A 19,616-nucleotide genomic window follows, 5' to 3' on the forward strand; every position below is an offset into this window, starting at 1 on the left:
GCCCCTGGCAAATCTCAAACAGCGTCCTTCGTTCCTCCTATTCCTCCCCATTTCTGCCTCCCACCGTCTTTACTTTCGCGCTGCACAGGTAGGAAAGCGCCCCTGCCAACCCTCATTACCAGCGTCCTTCATCCCTCCTATTCCTCCCCATTTCAGTCTCCCTTCGTCTTTACTCCCGGTCTCACTCATTAACTTTTAAGAGAAATTTGCCGGTGATGAAACTTGCCGCGGGACCTCTCAGCCCACCTTCCGCAGGGCCGCCCGTGGGAGGAGTGAAAGTGGGAAGGTGGGTCACAATCAGTCAGATTTGTCCCGGCGAGTCACATGAGGAAAACAAGCTTGGCTCTGGAGGGGACAATGTGGGGGAGGGAGATGAGGAGGGTGTTGGTGGGACAGGGAGGAGGGAAAGGTGGTAAGGGAGGGAAGACATGGGCACAAATGTCAGAATAAGTGAATAAGTGAAGATAAGTGACTTTATTTCAGTTTAGAAAATTACTTAACACTGAAGAGGAAGGTGTGTGAATAAGAAGAAGGGAGGGACGAGAGGAGGAGGACCTGAGAAGCGATATAAAGCGTTACAGGTCAAAAGAAGAAGTAGAAGAAGAAGGGAGCCGAAGGAATTAGGAAAGGGAAATATGAAATGGGGAATGAAGGAGGAAGGGAGAAACGGTGATGGAAGGGGAGACATTCGCTTTAGGGAGAAGTGAGGAGGCAAAACGATGAGGGAGGGTAGACATTGGCGCACTAAAGGGAAGAATGAGGGAGCCAATGATAAGGAATGGGGGAGGAAGGATGAGACGAGATAACGAAAGAGGGAGAGAGGTGAGATAGGGATTAGGAGGGATAGGACACTGAGACAAGGAAGAGATACATGTTGAGGTGCTTGTAGTGGTGAGAGAGAAGAAAAAAAAAGGGTGTGGAGACTGGGGTCGTTCGGAGGTGTGTGTGTGTGTGTGTGTGTGTGTGTGTGTGTGTGTGTGTGTGTGCGAGGGGGATGGAGGGTGGGACAAGGCCAGACTAGGAGGGAGGGAAGGCTGTCTGTCTCACGTGCATACCAAACACAGGGTGAACTTCTGTGGCCTTGACTGTGGCGTGCGTCTACAGGGAAATAATTATATGCCTGCTTGTAGGAGAAAAACAGGATGTGTAGGCTGCTGACGGCGGGAGACGAGTGTGAGGAAGGTTAAAGGGATGAGGATGAGGAAGGAGTTAAAAGTTGTGGAGGTGGTGTTTTTTTGGGGGGTGTGGGGTGTGGGGGGAGGAAATAGTAAGCAGTGTTTGTGAGGTTGGGGAAAGGAGAGGAGAGGGCAGGAAAGGGCAGGAGAGGAGAGAAAAGGAGAGGAGAGGAGAGAAAAGGAAAGCAGAGGGCAGGGCAGGGCAGGGCAGGGCAGGGCAGGGCAGAATAAGATAAACAGGAGAGGGCAGGGCAGGACAGGAGAGGACTGGAAAGGAATATAGACGATCGTGGGATGGGGGAGGAGGGGAGTGGGGTGTCGGGGGGGAAGGGCAGTGGACGGAGGGAGGGACAGAAGGAATGAGAAGGATAACTTAGTAAGAGGGGGGGGGGGGTTAGAAGGGGGGAAGAGGTTGTGGTGTCCCGGGTCAGGTTCCTTCGCCACCTGAATCCTCCGGTACAAGAAGACCCTCCTCATCCTCCTCCTCCTCCTCCTCCTCAGTCGCCGCCACCGTCAGCCTCCCATCTGCCATCCCTCATTTTTTCCTCTTTCCCTCCACACACCACCTGCCAACACGATAGATACATTAAAAAAAAAGGGTTAGATAAATTTATGGATAGTGAAGTTGTGGGGTTAGGTGTATGGAGGTTTATACTTTATAGGAGGAGGCTTATAAGAGGTCTGCTGGGTTGTTACAGACTCATTATGTTATTTTCTTATGTTATCTGAGTCACGAAGACATCTTTCCCACTTATCCTCCATCTCGTGTGTGTGCGTGTGCGTGCGTGTGGTGGGATGGACTGGAGTGTAATGTGGCTTTGCAGGGCGAGACTGAAGCTTGTGCGGTGACATATGAGGACAGTCCGGGGTCACGTGTCCTGCATATCCTTATCATCATCATCATCATCATCATCGTCATCATCTTCTCTCTCTCTCTCTCTCTCTCTCTCTCTCTCTCTCTCTCTCTCTCTCTCTCTCTCTCTCTCTCTCTCTCTCTCTCTCTCTCTCTCTCTCTCTCTCTCTCTCTCTCTCTCTCTCTCTCTGCTTACTATTTTCTTCACCAACGTTGTAGTGCGAGAATGGAATAAGCTCTCATCATCAGTGGTCCAGTGTAACACGATCTCTCAAAATAAGCTCTCACTTCCTTCAACTCTCTATCTAGAAATGCAACGTTTCTTCTGATTAATGTAAATCACTTAGGTTTAAGGACAGACCACCAAGTCTGGACCATCTCTCTCTGTGGTCTGATTTTCTCTCTCTCTATGTAAATCTCTCTCATTTCATCACTCACCCCCTAACGTCCTTGGTAGTGCCCGTATTCACTCCCCTCTCCGCAACTTTGTCCTCCGCGTTTCATTATTAGACTCCCATTCACACGAACTCACCGTTTATGTAGATTATCCTTATGCACTTCCTCGCCTCCTTTCTTCATTACTCAAGGGTCAGTGTGACGGAGATGTGCACCACGGCCACGCGCAGCTGTAGTGTATGCCCTCAACTTTGCCTTTACCTTTTTTCCTTTCTTCCTTTCTTCCTTCGATTAATCTTTTCAACAAGTATTCGCTCACCTACCCAACTTGCCTGATTCGAGGCTTTCTGTTGCGTGCATTTCCATGTTTCCATGTTTCTCTTCTTAACTGCTCCCTTCTTCTCTTCGTAACTTCTTCTCTTCTTCTTCCTTCTTAACTTCTCTTATTCCTTCTTCTTAACTTCTCTTCTTCCTTCTTAACTTCCTTCTTCTCTTCCTTCCTAACTTCTTAACTTCTTTCTTCTTAACTTCCTTTTTCTCTTCTTAACTTCCTTTTTCTCATCTTAACGTCTTCTCTTCTTCTTCTTCCTTCCTAACTTACTTCTTACTTCTTTCTTCTTAATTTCCTTTTTCTCTTCTTAACTTCATTTTTCTCTTCTTAACTCCTCTTCTTCCTTCTTAACTCACTTCTTAACTTCTCCTCTTCCTTCCTTCCTTCAATTACTCTTACTCTTGTCAACACGTAATCGCTCATGCACCTACCCAACTTTTTTTTTTTTACTCAATCCACTTTCTCCTCTTAGATATTCACGTAACTGTTCCATGAGTCAGCGAGCCAGTCACTCACCCACACGACCTGTATATGCCGCTCATCCAGTGTTCATCCCACACTTATCATCTGATTCATTCATTCATCCCACACTCGCCTCTGATTCACCCCATCTCAAGACCTCATTTGCTATCGGACCGGTTTTGTCTCTGCCCGATTTGCGTTACCAGAAAGTTGTTGTTCATCCCGGGACCATATTTAGAAACATTGACACCTTTATGTTCGAGGTTTATCCGAGTTTTGATTTGATTTAGCTTGATTTTATATTTTTCTTTTGCTCGTTCAGTTTGTAGCTCTCCTGGGGTCGTATTATAAGAATTCGTCGCCCAAGAACACATATTTGACAAGGCTTTCGTAGGAGTTGTGGGCATTTCCAGTAGTAGTAGTTTTATGACCCTGGTGGTAGTTTGACCCTTCTTCTGTACCATGAACCTGAAGAAACACTTATGCGAACCCGACTGACCCCCTCTTTGACCTTTAGAAATAGCTGATGTGAGAAGCGAAAGTGTCTAATAATATCGACCTATCATTTATTATCTCTGTTGGTCCTTATTTTGGTTTCCGCTTTCACAGGACCAACGTTTTTTTTTATATATATATTCCGAAGGTAATATTTTGTGACCCATTATTAGTTGAGTATTTGCTGTCGTTTGTGTTGGTATCCTTTATTTATTTTTTATTTACTTTTTTTTTGGCGTGTGTGTGCGTGCGTGTGTTGTCCTTGCAGCTGCTGTGTTGGTGTTGCCCTCTTGTTGTTTTGCCCAGCCTCGCCTCGCCTCGCCACCGGACACGCCTGGTTGAGGGAGAGGGCGAGGGAGAGGGAAAAGAGGAGGGGGGTTGGGGGTAAGAGGTGTGTGTGTGTGGGGGGGGGGGGGGTGAAGGCAGCCACACAAGCAATAAAACCCTATTTCCCGTCTCCTCCCACAAACCTTCAACACATGCATTGGCCCACCTCTCTCTTCCTCCCCCTTCTCTTCGTCCTATTTTCCTCCTTTTTTATTGTTCCTTCTTCCTCTCTTTCGTCTCACCTTCCATCCCCTCTTCTTCTTCCATCCTGTACTCCCATCGTCTTGCCCTTCATATGCTTCCCCCTTCTTCATTCATTCATCCCATCATCCTCTTACTTTCCTCCCATCACTGTATGCTTCCTTATTTGAGTCAGTCAGTCCCCCTCCTAATCTTTCTTATTCTCTACCTTCCTTTCCTTCATATTACCAGTCTTCCCTCTCGTTTGGTATCGTCGGCATCTTCTGACTCTTCCCATCTCTCTTTTTTTCGTCCTAAGATGTAGCTCCCAGTCTTTGCCTTTGCAGTCATCCATCCGTCCATCACATTCTCTTAGCTTTCTGAATCCTTACTGCCCTTTTATCCTTTCCTTTCCTTTCCTTTCCTCTCCTTTCTTTTCGTTTCCCTTCCTTTCCTTTCCTCTCCTTTCCTTTCCCTTCCTTTCCTCTCCCTTTCCTCTCCCCTTCCCTTCCCTTCCCTTCCTCTCCTTTCCTTTCCTCTCTCTTTCCTCTCCCTTCCCTTCCCTTCCTCTCCTCTCCTTTCCTTTCCTTTCCTCTCCTTTCCCTTCCTTTCCTTTCCTCTCCTTTCTTTTCCCTTCCTTTCCCTTCCTCTCCTTTCCCTTCCTTTCCTTTCTTCCCCTCCCTTCCTTTCCTTTCCTTTACATTCCGCTTTTCCTCCCAGTCTCCCATCTTTCCTCCATCTTCTTCCTTCCTCACGCCCTCTCCTCCACCCCTCATTACTCCATCCATCCTTCCTGCTAACACCCAATTTTGAAGCCTCACGTTGTTCTTCTGTGGGGAGTAGCGGTGATGGGAGTAAGGAAGGGGAGGAGGTGAGGTTAGGCTAGGGGGCCGTGTGGTAAGATGTGCTGGAGGGAGGAAGGGAGGGGTGGAAGTAGAGAGGGGGTGCAATGGGGGGGCTGAGGGGTAGAGGGGCAGGCGTCGAGGTGGAGGGCAGGCGGGAGTGAGGTCGTAGTGTGCCGCAGGAGTCAGTAAGCGCGCGTCCTCCGATCCTTCGCTCCAGGGACTCCTCCTCCTCTCTCTTGCTGCTTTCCCCGCCGCCCTCGCCGCCGCCGCCTCCCCCTTCGTCACCACCATGAGTAACACCGTCGATGAGCAGGTGTGTGTGTGTGTGTGTGTGTGTGTGTGAGTGTGTGTGAGAGTGAGTGACCGCATAATTTATCGGACAAAAGTTTGATGTATTTGTTTTTGTTTATCTCTATCCCTTTTTCCTTCCTTCCAAATCCCCCCTTTCACACACACACACACACACACACACACACACACACACACACACACACACGAACAGGTGACCCACAAACAACCAAGTGCCCGCCGAAGCAAACCATTATTCTGAGTGACGCTTCTCATTAGCTCGCCCGCATGATCCGCTGACCCACAATGCACCCCGGGCGGCAGGTGGCCCTCTCAGACTCGTTAGCTCCTGAATTGTCGCCCACTGCTCTATTATATGATGCTGCGAAATGCTGGGCTTGTACTTTGTAACGTCATGTAGCTGAGTGACTCCCTGTACTGTGTCGTGAGGGAGTGGTGAGTAAGAGTGAGGAGACCCGGTACAGTTAGAAGAAGTGAGGATGCACAGGTAGTTATGAGAATTGACGAAGAGGGGAGATACGAAATGAGTGGAGGTGGTGAGGAAGGGGAAACTCCGCCCCCCCCACTTGCACCCCCTCTCCACTTCCACCTCTCCCTTCCTCCCTCCAGCACATCTTACCACACGTCCCCCTGTATAGGAAGAAAAATGAGGGAGGTATAGAGAATGCGGAGGGAGGAAGGGAGAGGTTGGGAAGAGAGGAGACCCGGTAGAGGTGAAAAAAGTGAAGTTGTGCACGTAGTTGAATGTTTAAGAGGAAGAGGGGATGGGGAGTGATTTCAAGAAGGCTATTGGTATACTTAAAACTTAATGATATGGGGAGGAGTGGTTGGGAAGAGAGAGCAGGAGACCCGGTAGAGGTGAAAAGAAGTGCAGGCGTGCTGGTAGTTATGAAGATTTAGAGGAAGAGGGAATGGGCAGTGATTTCAAGAAGGCTATTGGTATACTTAAAACTTAATGATATGGGGAGGAGTGATTGGGAAGAGAGGGAAGGAGACCCGGTAGAGGTGAAATGAAGTGCAGGCGTGCTGGTAGTTATGAAGATTTAGAGGAAGAGGGGATGGGCAGTGATTTCAAGAAGGCTATTGGTATACTTTATATTCGTCAAACCTATTATCCCTGCTAGTAAACCTTAGGCCTGAGTCATGGGGTTAAATTGTTGGGAGGGTAAGATGAGCATTGATGCCAGATACACACGGCTAAAAAGACAACGTGGATATACAGTTCCTAGACACGCACATAGACGCTAACTGCATCTACATCTCCTTCAACCTCTTCTCATCCATCTACCCATTTGTTAACTCCCTAGCCTCTTAATTCTCCTCCCATCCTCACTCTTATCACGCTTTCTTTCGGCCACCTCTTTGGTTTCTTTGTAGGAGCAGCGAGTAGCGGGCTTTTTTTGCTATTTCTGTTTCCTTTTTTGTGCCCTTGTAAAATAAAATAAAATAAAATAATAATCTGCTAGACAAATATTTCCAAAATCCACAAAGGAGATTAGTCGGGTTCTCGTGAGTTTTTTTTCCCGTTCATGGTGCAGAAGCCTTGTCAAACTATCACTAGGCTATTCAAATAACCCTTGGAAATACCCACACAACCTCAGAGAAAGCCTAAAGGTGGTGTGCAAGCCCCGAAGTGTTTTAAGATTATGGGCCTAAATTCCTTCCTTTTTTTTTTTGTTTTTTTTTTTTTTTTTTGCAACAAAGGAGACAGCTCAAGGGCACACACAAAAAAGGAAACAATAATAATAATAATAATAATAAACCGCTACTCGCTGCTCCTAAAAAGAATCCAAAGAGGTGGCCGAAAGAGGGGTCAATTTCGGGAGGAGAGAGTGTCCAGATGCCCAGTGAGTGTTGCTCCTCGGTTTCCTCCACCTCCATCAACCCTCACTGAAGTAGTCTTAACAGGTATAGTCTCCCACCGGCCCAGCCATGTCGCCACGAACCCCAAACCAAAAGCAGGACATAAATAAAGGGGCTATTACGCTGGGCAAATTTTCCGTGGATCTTCAGTCAAACCACGATTTCCGCTGGCGTGGTTCTCATTTGTTTCTTGTTATTGCTGATGATGATGATGGTGAGTAATACCGTCGTCCTTCGCGAAAATCTATCGTTGCTTTGAAAGATCGTGGACGCGCCAGAAAACCACGGAAATATGAGAACCACGCCAGCGGAAATCGTGGTTTGACTGAAGATCCACGGAAAATTTGCCCAGTGTAATAGACCCTTACCACGTTCACCGCCCTTTATCGCCGTCGACTCCACTTTTCTTCCGCGTCGGGTAGCTTTGTCTCCCCACCTCGCCTTCCCTCCACTAAAGTGACTAATGGGTCGCGCCACCCGCCTGTTAACAAGACCAGAAAGACCAGTCAGGGCGGGTCATGGAGGCGGACAGGGACGAGAACGGGTGGCTGGCGAGACCTAAACTGCTTTCTGTTATCCAAGTCTGGCGCCAGGCGGGGGGGTGGGGGAAGGGGGATGTGATTTAGGCTCCCCCCCCCAACACCGCCTCCCCTTCCCACTTTCCTCCTCCTGGGTCCTGTTTGTCTGGTTGAGTCTTGGTTATGGTTGTCGCTGTATGGGTGTTCCTGTTTTTGTGTATGTCTGTTCTTGGCTGTATTTCAGTGATTTTTTATTGTAGTGAGGTTTCAGTTAGTGTAGATTTATATTGGTTTATGACACGGGTGGAGTGTGTGTGTGTGTGTGTGTGTGTGTGTGTGTTTAGCCTACCGGGAAGCGTAAATTTAGGCGTTCTCTGAAGTTAACTCGTCTGATTCTCTCTCTCTCTCTCTCTCTCTCTCTCTCTCTCTCTCTCTCTCTCTCTCTCTCTCTCTCTCTCTCTCTCTCAATAAGCAGAAATAATTTAACAAAGAGAGAGAGAGAGAGAGAGAGAGAGAGAGAGAGAGAGAGAGAGAGAGAGAGAGAGAGAGTCTTGGAGGTAAGGAGATCCCCTGCGGTGTAGCCACGACACCTGACCTAACCTACACCTGGCCACACCTGACCCTTACAGCCACACCACCACTGCACCACACACACACACACACACACACACACACACACACACACACACACACACACACACACACACACACACACACCGCTTCCTTCACCCCTCCACTCTATTCTTGTTCCGCTAAGACGTCGAAACACTAAACAACCTTCCTCCTACGACTTCCTGCCACCAGATATTATCTCTCTCTCTCTCTCTCTCTCTCTCTCTCTCTCTCTCTCTCTCTCTCTCTCTCTCTCTCTCTCTCTCTCTCTCTCTCTCTCTCTCTCTCTCTCTCTCTCTCTCTCTCTCTCTCTCTCTCTCTCTCTCATCCCCAGCATCACAGTCCATCATCACCTCTTCCTTGCTTCCGAGAATGACAGACGCAGAAAATGAAACGTTTACATGGAAGACTCAGATAAAAGGGAACTGGGGGCAACTTTTTCTTCCCCCACTTAACACACACGCACTCTTATCTTCAGTCACGCACTCTCACACATTCTTGAGAGCACCCCCACCACATCCTCCACTCGTTCCCACATTCATTCCCCAACACATTCCCACATATAAGAACAGGAAGGAATAGTGGGTAGTGAAGTGGGGCATTGCAGGACCGCAGAGTTGCATGTGACAGACGTGTAGGAGTTAGTATGAACCGGAACAGAGTGAAGATGGGAGGAGAAGGAAGAGGCTGGGGAGTTAACAAATGGGTAGATGGATGAGAAGAGGTTGAAGGAGATGTAGATGCAGTTAGAAGAAAGGTCACGTCAGCAGTATTAGGAGCGCGAGGACAGTAAAGAGAGGGAAGAGAATAGGTGGATGGCTTGATGAGGGAAGGCTAAAGTAGATGGATACGTAAATGCAGGTGAGGATGATAAGGGAAGGAAGATGCTGGCTTGCGTGATAGTGGTTAGGGGAATGTGGAGTGTGGGCACGAGTGGAGGATATGGTGGAAGTGCTCGCAATAAACTGTGGGAGTGGGTGACTGGAGAGAGAGAGAGAGAGAGAGAGAGAGAGAGAGAGAGAGAGAGAGAGAGAGAGAGAGAGAGAGAGAGAGAGAGAGAGAGAGTTGTGTAAAAAAAAAAAATGTCCATAGTTCTGTTTTATCCGAGTCTTACATTGCAACGTTTAATTTTCTGCATCTGTGTTATTCTCAGAAGCAAGGAAGAGGTGGAAGAGGCTGTAAAGGGAATGGTGGTGGAAGAGAGCCAGGTTCCCGTTCTTTGTGGCAGCTAGGATGTCAAGGTTAGGCAGAGAGAGAGAGAAGGTCGTATTTTAAAACATTTCGTCGCCCAAGTTCACATATTTGACATGGCTTTCGTAGGAGCTGTAGGCCTTTCCAGCGGTAGTTTTATGACCCTGGTGGTAGTTTGACCCTTCTTCTGTGCCATGAGCCGTAAAAAAACTCATGAAAACCCGACAGATCCCCTCTTTGACCTTTAGAAATAGCTGATGTGAGAAGCGATGGTGTCTTAAAATACGGCCCACAGAGTCGCGTTTTGTTTTTCGCTGCGTGTCGGCTCGTCTTGCGGTTGTGTCGTAACGTGCGCGGGTATTGTGCGGCGGAAGGTTGAGACTTTGCCTTGAATGGATGTTTTTTTGTTGTGTGTTTAACTTACCTTCGTGATGGAGTTGTGTAAGGTAGACTAGACAGGCGGTTGGCTTCTGCGAGGGTTGTTTTCTTATTGACATTGGGGCATAGATAAATTTGATTGACTATAGATGTACGAGTGGCTTCGTAACCAAAGTACATATCAGGTGTTCATGTCATTAGTCCGGAGAGAGGGGTCTATTGGTTAATGTTACGTCACATAAGAAAAAAAATAAAGTGAAATTTTACATGTTGCGTAACTATTGCATAATGTACAAGACACGTCACTCCACGCATATCGCCTTCCATTCCCCCCCCCCCCCCCACACACACACACACACACGCGCGCGCGCACCTGCGCGCGTGTTAAATATGCGTCATGTAAGTATGCATTAATCTGCAACAGGAAAGTTAACAGAAATTTAGTTGACGTAACTTAAGAAAGCGTAAAATTTGACATGGGTTTGATAATCACGCCAACCATTCTGCTCAGATATATCCGAGTTAAAAAAAAAAATCACTCCAATTAGGCCTATAAGTTTGATGAATCTCATAAATATAGCTTAGTACCCTTTGCTTGAAGGGAAGCTACCTTTTGTCTTGCCTGAAGGAAGGAGCCTTATATGCTTAGTAACTACACGGACCTTCTTAGCGGCATTAATTACACTAAAAACATGGTGGCAAACATTTCAAGTCTTGTGTTGATTGCCAGCATTAAATTTACTCGAAGAAAATAAATGAAGCCCCATAAAGAGTAGCGCATTTTTCACTTGTATCAAGATCAAATCGAGATCTTGCGTTATTTATTTTGTATCTTCCCTATTTTCTAAGATATAAATTCTGGCCACACTTTCGCAGAGTTTAGGGACGTTTATATAAATTAAGTATTCTTGCCGTTCTCATAAGCTGCGAACTGGACACCATATATATATTTTTTTACAATAATATATTTAGAAAACGAAAGAGCCCGCTAACCACTGTCCTTATTAAAAAGTAAAGAGTAGCCAAAAGATAGATCGATTTCGGATGGAGAGGTGTCCTGATGCTCCTCTCTTGAAACAGGATGAAATACCAGTGAAAGGGATGAAAGAATGAAGATGCTGGCTAACTCTTGCATAAGGGAGTTGGACAGTATAGGGATGAGCTAGAGTTGACAGTAGAGTGGATCGTGGCCGCGGGAGGGGCGGGGAGGCATGCAGTAAGATCCGTCAAGCTTTATGAATTTATTACCCCACATAATCTAAGCCTACGAGTCGCGGTTACTATACAAATATCGATAACTCCTGACCAAACAAGAACACGTATTAGGCCGTTGGTGAGCCTCGGAGTGGACTGTGGACCGAGCCAGCGCTGGTCATTCCCACGTGGAGATGCACTCAGCCGATAGGTAATTACATAAGCCCTATCGATGAGGGTTTGAAGATGATGATGGGGGGAAAGTGGAGATAACGGGGAGAGATTGTGGCCCGTGTAATCTGAGGCCAATTGTTTGTGTTGTTCTCGGGTCGCCGGGGTTGTGTGGTCTCGTTATGTAATTCCACCCTTGTATGCATGTCTTATCACACACACACACACACACACACACACACACTGGGACGCCGGCCAGTTGTAAGAGGGGGATAGGGATCAGCCGGGGCCTTGCTCTGATGGGGGGGTTAGCGAGGACATGGACCTTGGCTACATTACGCAACATCTTACCCCTCCCTCTCTCTCTTTCCTTCCCCTTAATCACCCCCCCCTCCCTCTCTATTCCCTCTCCCTTTCCTTCCCCTCAATTATCCCCCCTCCCTCCCTATTCCCTCTCTTTCCTTCCCCTCAATCACCCCCCACCCCTCCCTTCCTATTCACTCTCTCTTTCCTTCCCCTCAATCACCCCCCACCCCTCCCTTCCTTCCCCTCAATCACCCCACCCCCCTTCCTCCCTATTCCCTCTCTCCTCGTCCCCCATTCGTTACGTTATCCTCGCACTTTGCCCCAAACAATGTAGGCCACCCCCAATTCGTCTCCCCTCCTCTCCCCACATCTTCCCTCCCCTCCCTCTTTACCTACTTCCCCTCCTCTCCCCATTGCATTTCCTCCCCACCTCTCCACTCACATACTCCTTGATCTTAGTACAGACTTATTTAAAGGTAAGAAGGGGTGAGGGGAGATAAAGAAGGGAGGCATTGGAGAAACCCCCCCTCCCTCCCCTCCCACTTCTCCTTCCCCTCTTCCCCTTCCCCGTCATGCGTCATAGTGACCTCGGGAATAGAGGGGAGAGTGTCTGAGGTGACTTTTTCCCTTTCTTCCCTTTTATGGCTCCCTTTCCTCCCCTCCTCCCCAGCCCCCCTCCACGCTGCCTCCCTTTTTACAGCCTAAATCAGCGAGCGCACGCCTCAGCTGACTCATTGTGACTCATTGTGACTCACTCTCTCTCTCTCTCTCTCTCTCTCTCTCTCTCTCTCTCTCTCTCTCTCTCTCTCTCAACCAGCTCATCCCTCTTTCCCTTCCCTCATTTTTGTCTTTATATTTTTCCTTCTTTCTCCTTTATCTCACTTCCCTTTCTTATTTTCTCTTGTTTTCTCTAACCTTCCCTTTTCCCAGTTTCATCATCCTCTCCCTTTCTCAACCATCCTTTCCCTCCCTTCTTTCCCTGCCCTCTCTTCTGCGTTCTTTTCCTTACTCTTCTCTCCCCTTCCTTCCTTTGCTATTTCTCCTTCATCCTCCATCTCTTCCATATTATCTCCCTCATGCCTTTCACCCCTCCGACTCCCTCCCTCTTTCTTATTCTGCTTTTCTTCCCTCTTCCGTCTCTGCAATCCCTTTCTTTTCTCTTCCTCTTCTATTTTCTCTAACCTTCTCTTCTCCCTCTTTCTCCCTTTCTTTTCTCTTCCTCTCCTATTTTCTCTAACCTTCTCTTCTCCCTCTTTCTCCCTTTCTTTTCTCTTCCTCTCCTATTTTCTCTAATCTTCTCTTCTCCTTTCTCCCTTTCTTTTCTCTTCCTCTCCTATTTTCTCTAACCTTCTCTTCTCCCTCTTTCTCCCTTTCTTTTCTCTTCCTCTCCTATTTTCTCTAACCTTCTCTTCTCCCTCTTTCTCCCTTTCTTTTCTCTTCCTCTCCTATTTTCTCTAACCTTCTCTTCTCCCTCTTTCTCCTTCATACCTTTTATCAATCTCCCACTCTCTTTCCCTCTTTCTCTCCCTTCCTCTCCCTTCCCTTCTACCTTTTCCTCATGTTTTCTTTTATTTTCTCTTCCTTTACCTCTTTCTCCCACATGCCTTTCATCCCTCGCCCTGCATCCCTCTCTTTCCCTCCCTCCTCCCTCCCTTCGTCTGCTTACCTCAGCCACACAGGAGGGAGCGTCGAGGCTGCCAGGTAAACAGAATTGTCTCAGGTGTTTGGTATGAGAGAGAGAGAGAGAGAGAGAGAGAGAGAGAGAGAGAGAGAGAGAGAGAGAATGTGTCTGTTTCTGTGTGTCTAGAGAAGTCGTAGGGCATTGAGTCTTGGCTGCTGCGGTGGTGGTGGTGGTGGTGGTGGTCTTGGAAGTGGTGGTGATGGGTTGGTCGCTGTATATTTATAGTCGTCACGGGCAACAAGGGAAGGTCGCTCCATTTCGGTTCCCTTCTTACGACTCACAGCTTATTCTTATTACCGGGAGCCAAAGGGGCAAAGAAAGGGAAGGAGGAGGAACGAGAGAGAGAAAAAACAACAACGAGAGATATAAGAAATGAACAGAAAATTGAAAGGAAAGGAGAAATGGAAGAAAACGAAGATAAGAAGCAAGTATTTATGGAGAGGAAGGAAAGAATGAGAGTTAGGATGAAAAATAAAGTGAGGAAGAAGTGTGACCATTAGGAACAAAGGAAGAGAGGAAAGGGAGAAGACTGAAGGATGGAAGAAAGGGATAGGAAAATGAAGGTAAATAGAGTAGAATGAAAGAAAATAATAAAAACAATAGGATGCGAATGGACATAGAAAGGAAGGAAAGAATGAGAGTAAGGAAGAAAAATAAAGTGAGGAAGAAGTGGGACAAAGGGGAACAAAGAGATATAGTGAAGAAGAGAGAGGAAGAAGGAAAATAATAATGAAAGAAAGGAATTAAGGAAAGAAAGGGCGGGAAGAAATTAATAAAGGATAGGAGGAAAGGAAAGAAAGGGAAGAAGAGAGAGGGAGAAGGAGAGAATAATGAAAGAAAGGAAGGGAAGAAATTAATAAAGAATAGGAGGAAAGGAAAGAAAGGGAAGAAGAGAGAGGGAGAAGGAGAGAATAATGAAAGGAAGGGAAGAAATTAATAAAGAATAGGAGGAAAGGGAAGAAGAGAGAGGGAGAAGGAGATAATAATGAAAGAAAGGAAGGGAAGAAATGAATAAAGAATAGGAGGAAAGGAAAGAAAGGGAAGAAGGGACAAAAAGGAAAGGGAGAGTAAAGCAACAAGAGAAGCGAAGGGAAAAGTAATATTAGCAAAGGGAGTTAATTTAAGAAACATGTAATTGTCCTTCCTCGCATTGCTAATTAATTTGAGCAAGAAAGTAAAAAAGAAAAAAAATACTGAAAAAAATACGGTGAGAGAGAGAGAGAGAGAGAGAGAGAGAGAGAGAGAGAGAAACACCAAGGACATGTGTAAGGAGATAGGAAGAAAAAAACGAGACCTACACGAAAAAAAAAAAAATCGCCAGACGGAGGCAAGAATGTGGAGTAAGAAGAGAACAGGTGTGTGTGTGTGTGTGTGTGTGTGTGTGTGTGTGTGTGTGTGTGTGTGTGTGATGAGTAACAAGCATCATTACGGTGGTGGTGAAGGGCGTGGCGATGCGTGGATGATGATGTAGTGTGGTGAACTCATCAGGGACTCTCTCTCTCTCTCTCTCTCTCTCTCTCTCTCTCTCTCTCTCTCTCTCTCTCTCTCTCTCTCTCTCCATTCTTCGTAAAGCAGACAGTATGTGTGTGTGTGTGTGTGTGGGGTCTGAGTGGCTTGGAGGGGACGGCGATGACGGCTGTGGCGGTGATGGTGGTGGTGAAGGTTGTGGTGGTGGTGGACCGGGGACGAAGGTTGGAACCGGGGCTTGGTGGGGAGAATGTTGGAGGAGCGGGGGAGGAAGGGGGTTGGAACGCAGGGGAGGAGTGAGGGCGAGAGAGAGAGAGGAGGAGAGGGGAGAGGGGCGGGAGGAGGAGGGCCCTGGGTTGTGTGGAGGTCCCCTCAGTGTGCGCTGCCTCCTTGTGTCCTCCGCACCGCCCCGCCGCTCCTTAACAAGTTTTATTGGCGTCGCTGGTGTCTCCTGCTGGTGGTGCTCGCCCGGCCGTTCTCTCGCCCTCACCATGGAGTGTCTACGGTGGCTCTTCCGAATACTAGGCAGGAAGCCGGCACCAGCACCCGCGGCGCAGACGGTAATGGTTGTGGTGGCTCTGGGCCCGTCCTTGCCTGCTCACCATGCGTAGCTAAGACGGTGTAGTGTGACTCTTGTCTGGTCGTCCTTCCTCTCGCTGTTGCCTTGCCTCGGGGGGGAAGGATTAAGGGGAGTCACGGTAGTAGTTAGGAGGTCGCGTGTACTTCATGACCTGACCCACTGAAGTAAGCGTCCCCCTGATCTCGGGTGTAGTACGCTCGTCGCCGGCCGGTCTGTCTGTGTGTGGATGTGTGCGCGTGCTTGTTTGTGCCCTTACCCTTGGCCTTGGGTGTGTTTACGTGCCTGCTAGTCTCTATGAGCGGTTCTTTTCTCCCCTCCCTCCCTTTCTGTGCGTTTGCAAGCCTTTCCCGGCAACATTAGCAGTTGCCACGTGGATGTTGTGTTACTTCATAGCTCTTACGGCTTGTCTGGCCTCTTTTTTTACGTCGGATAGTGCCAGGGCGGTATAGAGGGTGCCAGTGAAAGGGAGAGCGTGCCAGGTGCCGCTAAGGTAGGCCACAGTGAGGTAGAGAAGGGCCTCGAACAAGTTAGCTTTCAAGTGAGGAGGAAGGACGGGGAGGGGCAAGGGGTGAGGTTGACGGGTGCAAGGTGGGGGAGAGGTGCTTGGGTAAGACGGCGGATGAGGAGGAGGAAGAGGGGGAGGGTAACACGAGCCAGCCAGTGCCACGCCTCGCTCACCAACCCGGAACGCCCGCTAGATCCGTATTATGTCATATGCTACTTCGGAAAATACAAACGACCGTCAGCTATTTCCTATTCCCACGTGCCTTCATAATTATCAAAGCCTCCCGCTCCTGGCTGTCTGGCTGGCATCGGTAGCCGCGTTGTGCTTCCTCATCCATGCGCTTAGCTGACGTAGCGGTGCAGGGCGGGAGCGAGTCAGTGGGTAGGGGGAGAATGGAGGGGGGGGGGGTGTAGCGTGGAGGATGTGGCTGACCGGACTAGACGGGGGGCGGGGGGGGAAGGGGGTAGGTGGGTGGGTGAGGCGAGTGAGTCAGTGGGTGGATTCATGTGTGGGTAGGGCCTAGTGGAGGGGGTGGAGGCCATGGCAGGGTGACGTTGGTTGTAGCTGAGATAAGGAGTCTAGCATAGCAGGCAAGGTTGTGGGTGATGAGTAAGGGGTAAGGGGAGAAGGATGGGGGTAGATGAGTCACACGGGCGATAGACAGGTGGGGGGGGGAGGGGGGCAGATTGAATGGGGTACAAAGGTGAAGATTGAGGTAGGGGGTAGGGAAGGGAACTAGGGTGGATAATTGGAGATGGGGATGTAGGAGGGAAAGAGGAAGAAGGGGTAAGAGGGTGGAGGGGGTGGAGTTGCGTGCCTCTGGTGTGCTTGGTGGGATAAGAGTTTGCTCAGGTGGGGCTGGGTTCGGGGGGGAGAGGGAAATGATGGATGGTGGGGAGGGGGGAGGATAGGTTCAGATCTCCCAGGTGTTCAGGAAGAGTGATCAGTGTTCAGGTGCATTAAATAATTTTATTGAAGGGTTTTGTTTGTATGTATGTTAAATTATATTCACGTCTGACCATATCAACTTCTATTTATGTCTGTATCTAACTGCTTGGTATGTTTGTCTGTTAGGCATGAGAAGTGTGGAGGGAAGAGTGGAAGGACAGAGAAGGAGGGGGAAGAAGGGAAGGAGAGGAGGGAAGAGTATACTATAGGGGAAGGAAGAAACTGGATGGAATAAAGGAGGAACAAACAGAAAAGATGAGTGGAGGGAAGTGGAAGAGAGGGAAGGAGAGGAGACTAGGGGAAGGAGGAATGTGAATGAAAGGGAAGAGAGGAATGACTGAGGAGAGGGAGAGGGTAGAGGATGAGAGTTGGGAACGGTGTAGAGGAAGGAAAGAGGAGGAATAGGGGAGGGAAGAAGGGAGTGACGTCATGGCACTGAGGCACGGGGTTGGCACTGGGAGGGGAGGGAAGGGGTGGCACCTCTCGCTGAAGGGTGCTAAGGGCCCACCACCCCCCTCCCCCCCTCCTACACACGTCCACTTGTTGCTAAGCTGTATACTTTCCTCTCCACTTCAGTTAATGTTCTTCACGACATGAACAATATTTTACTCTTTCGTTCGTTCTTTCTTTCCTTTCTTTCTTTCCGATATACACAGTGTTTTACTTTTTCTTTTTTTCTTTTTTTTTGTTCCCTTTTTTTTCCTTGTTTTCTTGCTTACCTGCTTATTTTTATTTTTTCATTATTGTCTTCATTTTCTTAGGCAAGCTTTTTCTCCCCCTTTTCCATGACCTGTTGTTCTTTTCTATTTCTTACTTCCTTTCTATTTTTTTTTCTGTCCTACTTACATTCTTTCTTATATTAGTCTTCATTTATTAGCATTATTCTCCCCCCCATCCTCCTTTTTTTTTTTTTTTTTTTTTTTTTTTTTCGCGTGAGGAGGAAGAGCAGCAGCAAGTCATCCGCGTCATTACGTCGTTTAATGCTCGACTTCTTCCTTCATGGACGCTGCTCAGGAATGTCCGACCTCATGGCGCTTTCTTTACGTTCATTGTCCCGCCATTGACGTGGGCTGGTCGTGCTCACCTAATGCGCGTGTGGGCGGGGTGGCGAGTGAGTGGGTGTAGGTAGGTGGGTGGGTGAGGGTTAGGAGGAGTGGGTGGGTGTGGTGGATGGGTGGGTGGGTGTTTGTGGAACGTAGCGAAGGGGGGTTGAGTGCTTGAGAAGTTGGTATACATGATCTATTTGAAGGAGGGATGATGATGATGATGATGGTGGTGGTGATGAATAACTTAAGCTCATTACTCTTATAACAATGTCTTCGTTTCTAGGGGATGATTGTGGGTGCCTGCTTGGGTTGGTAGTTACATTATTTATTTGAAAAGGGATTGATGCTTGCCACAGAAAAACTCTTATCTTTGTCAACTTAAAAAAAACAACCACTTCAGTCTTCGTTTCTCCACTTAGGGGCCTTAATTAAATATGTTTAGTGCGAATAAGTGTTCTTAATGGATGACAGAATGATGGTGGTCTGACACAAGCGCTCGTTCATCGACTTGAAAACATATAACGTCGACTTCGATTTTCCACTTCACGGCTTCAGAATGGAGGCAAACATGCGAAGTCATTGCCCTCGGAGGATGTCAGTCATGCGAGCGATGCTTCACTAAGGAGCTCTTGAGGTTCGAAGACGTCACTTCAGCTTGGGATCATGCCTCAAGTGCCGGTTTTTCATATTGGGAGTCGTGATGATCAAGTTGCCCTTCGATTTTGTACCTTTTCCGTATGGGCTGAGTGCCATGGGAAGTATTGATCTCTCTTACGTTTTCCTCGAGCGGGTTTTTACAGGCTTCCCCCCACCCCACCCCCACCCCCCACCCCCACCCCACCTCACCCCTGCTTTACCGTAAATGTGTGTGTGTGTTGGTTTCTCTGTGTACGAGTTTCAGTATCGCGCAGTGCTCCGGGTGTCAGGGTGTAGAGCTATCGTGTTCTGTTACCCGGAAAGGCTTGGTCTGATGACGATTCAGGAAATGTTGGATGCTTTATTTGGCTTTGAAGTGAATGTGAAAGGTAGAGTTTCACCGCTTGACTGACTGGCCGACCGACTAACAATTAGCGACTGGCTGACACTAATCTTCCGGCCTGCGCCATGTTGACACCCATTCTTATCTCGTGAGGTCTGCTGTACATGTTGAATCTGATTGTGAGTTTATATTTACTTGATGATAAAGACTTAGGCCTAGGTAAATAACCGGCAAATTTGTGGTCATTGCCCTGCCGCTGCCATGCCTCCTTGGTTCTGCACTACCAAGTATAGGTGACACACACACACACACACACACACACACACACACACACACACACACACACACCAAGGCCGCCCAGACCCGTTCCGTTCAGCAGGCCGATTTTATGCCCCCTGTTTTTTAATTCTTTGACGCCGGAGTGGTCTGACTAGCTCAATGCACCACACAACTGGAGGTCACGTGTCCCCTGGAAGGAGTGTGACTCATGGGCAGCACATTAGCGTAACGGCCCCTCGAGGCTACGTGGAGCGGGGAGGGCGTCGTCGCGCATGCTGGCCAAATTAGCGAGGCGTTTGGCAGCACCTTCGGCGTGATGGAGAGGCCGCGGCGGGCGTTTCCGGTGTGTGTGTGTGTGTGTGTGTGTGTGTGTGTGTGTGTGTGTGTATAAAAAGTAAAACAGCCGTCGAAATCAGAAATACCGGTTAGCTAGTAGTGGCCTTGTAGTTGTAGTCACTAAATGCTTGCCCTCAATAGTTATGGATCCGAAACCATTCCCAAATTCGTCTGTTCTGAAGTGAGCGT

The 19,616-nt window shown here is 48.2% G+C and overlaps 1 protein-coding gene across 8 annotated transcripts in view; it reads left to right on the plus strand.

Annotated features, from left to right (window-relative positions):
- LOC126995669 (cell surface glycoprotein 1-like) overlaps nucleotides 1–19,616 on the plus strand; it is a 157,624-nt gene that overhangs the window by 105,987 nt on the left and 32,021 nt on the right. For 2 of the 8 annotated variants that reach the window (XM_050855437.1, XM_050855442.1), the window contains exon 1: nucleotides 15,114–15,314. The exons of 3 other annotated variants lie outside the window; for them this stretch is intronic. In XM_050855437.1, the coding sequence (XP_050711394.1) occupies nucleotides 15,246–15,314 (69 nt within the window). In that variant the 5' untranslated portion in view covers nucleotides 15,114–15,245. Of the gene's footprint in view, nucleotides 1–5,211; nucleotides 5,378–15,111; nucleotides 15,315–19,616 lie in introns of those variants that run through there. 3 more of the 8 variants (XM_050855445.1, XM_050855441.1, XM_050855435.1) reach the window with 3 other exon arrangements.

This window comes from Eriocheir sinensis, chromosome 8, assembly GCF_024679095.1.
Source record: "Eriocheir sinensis breed Jianghai 21 chromosome 8, ASM2467909v1, whole genome shotgun sequence".
Taxonomy (NCBI): Eukaryota; Metazoa; Arthropoda; class Malacostraca; order Decapoda; family Varunidae; genus Eriocheir; species Eriocheir sinensis.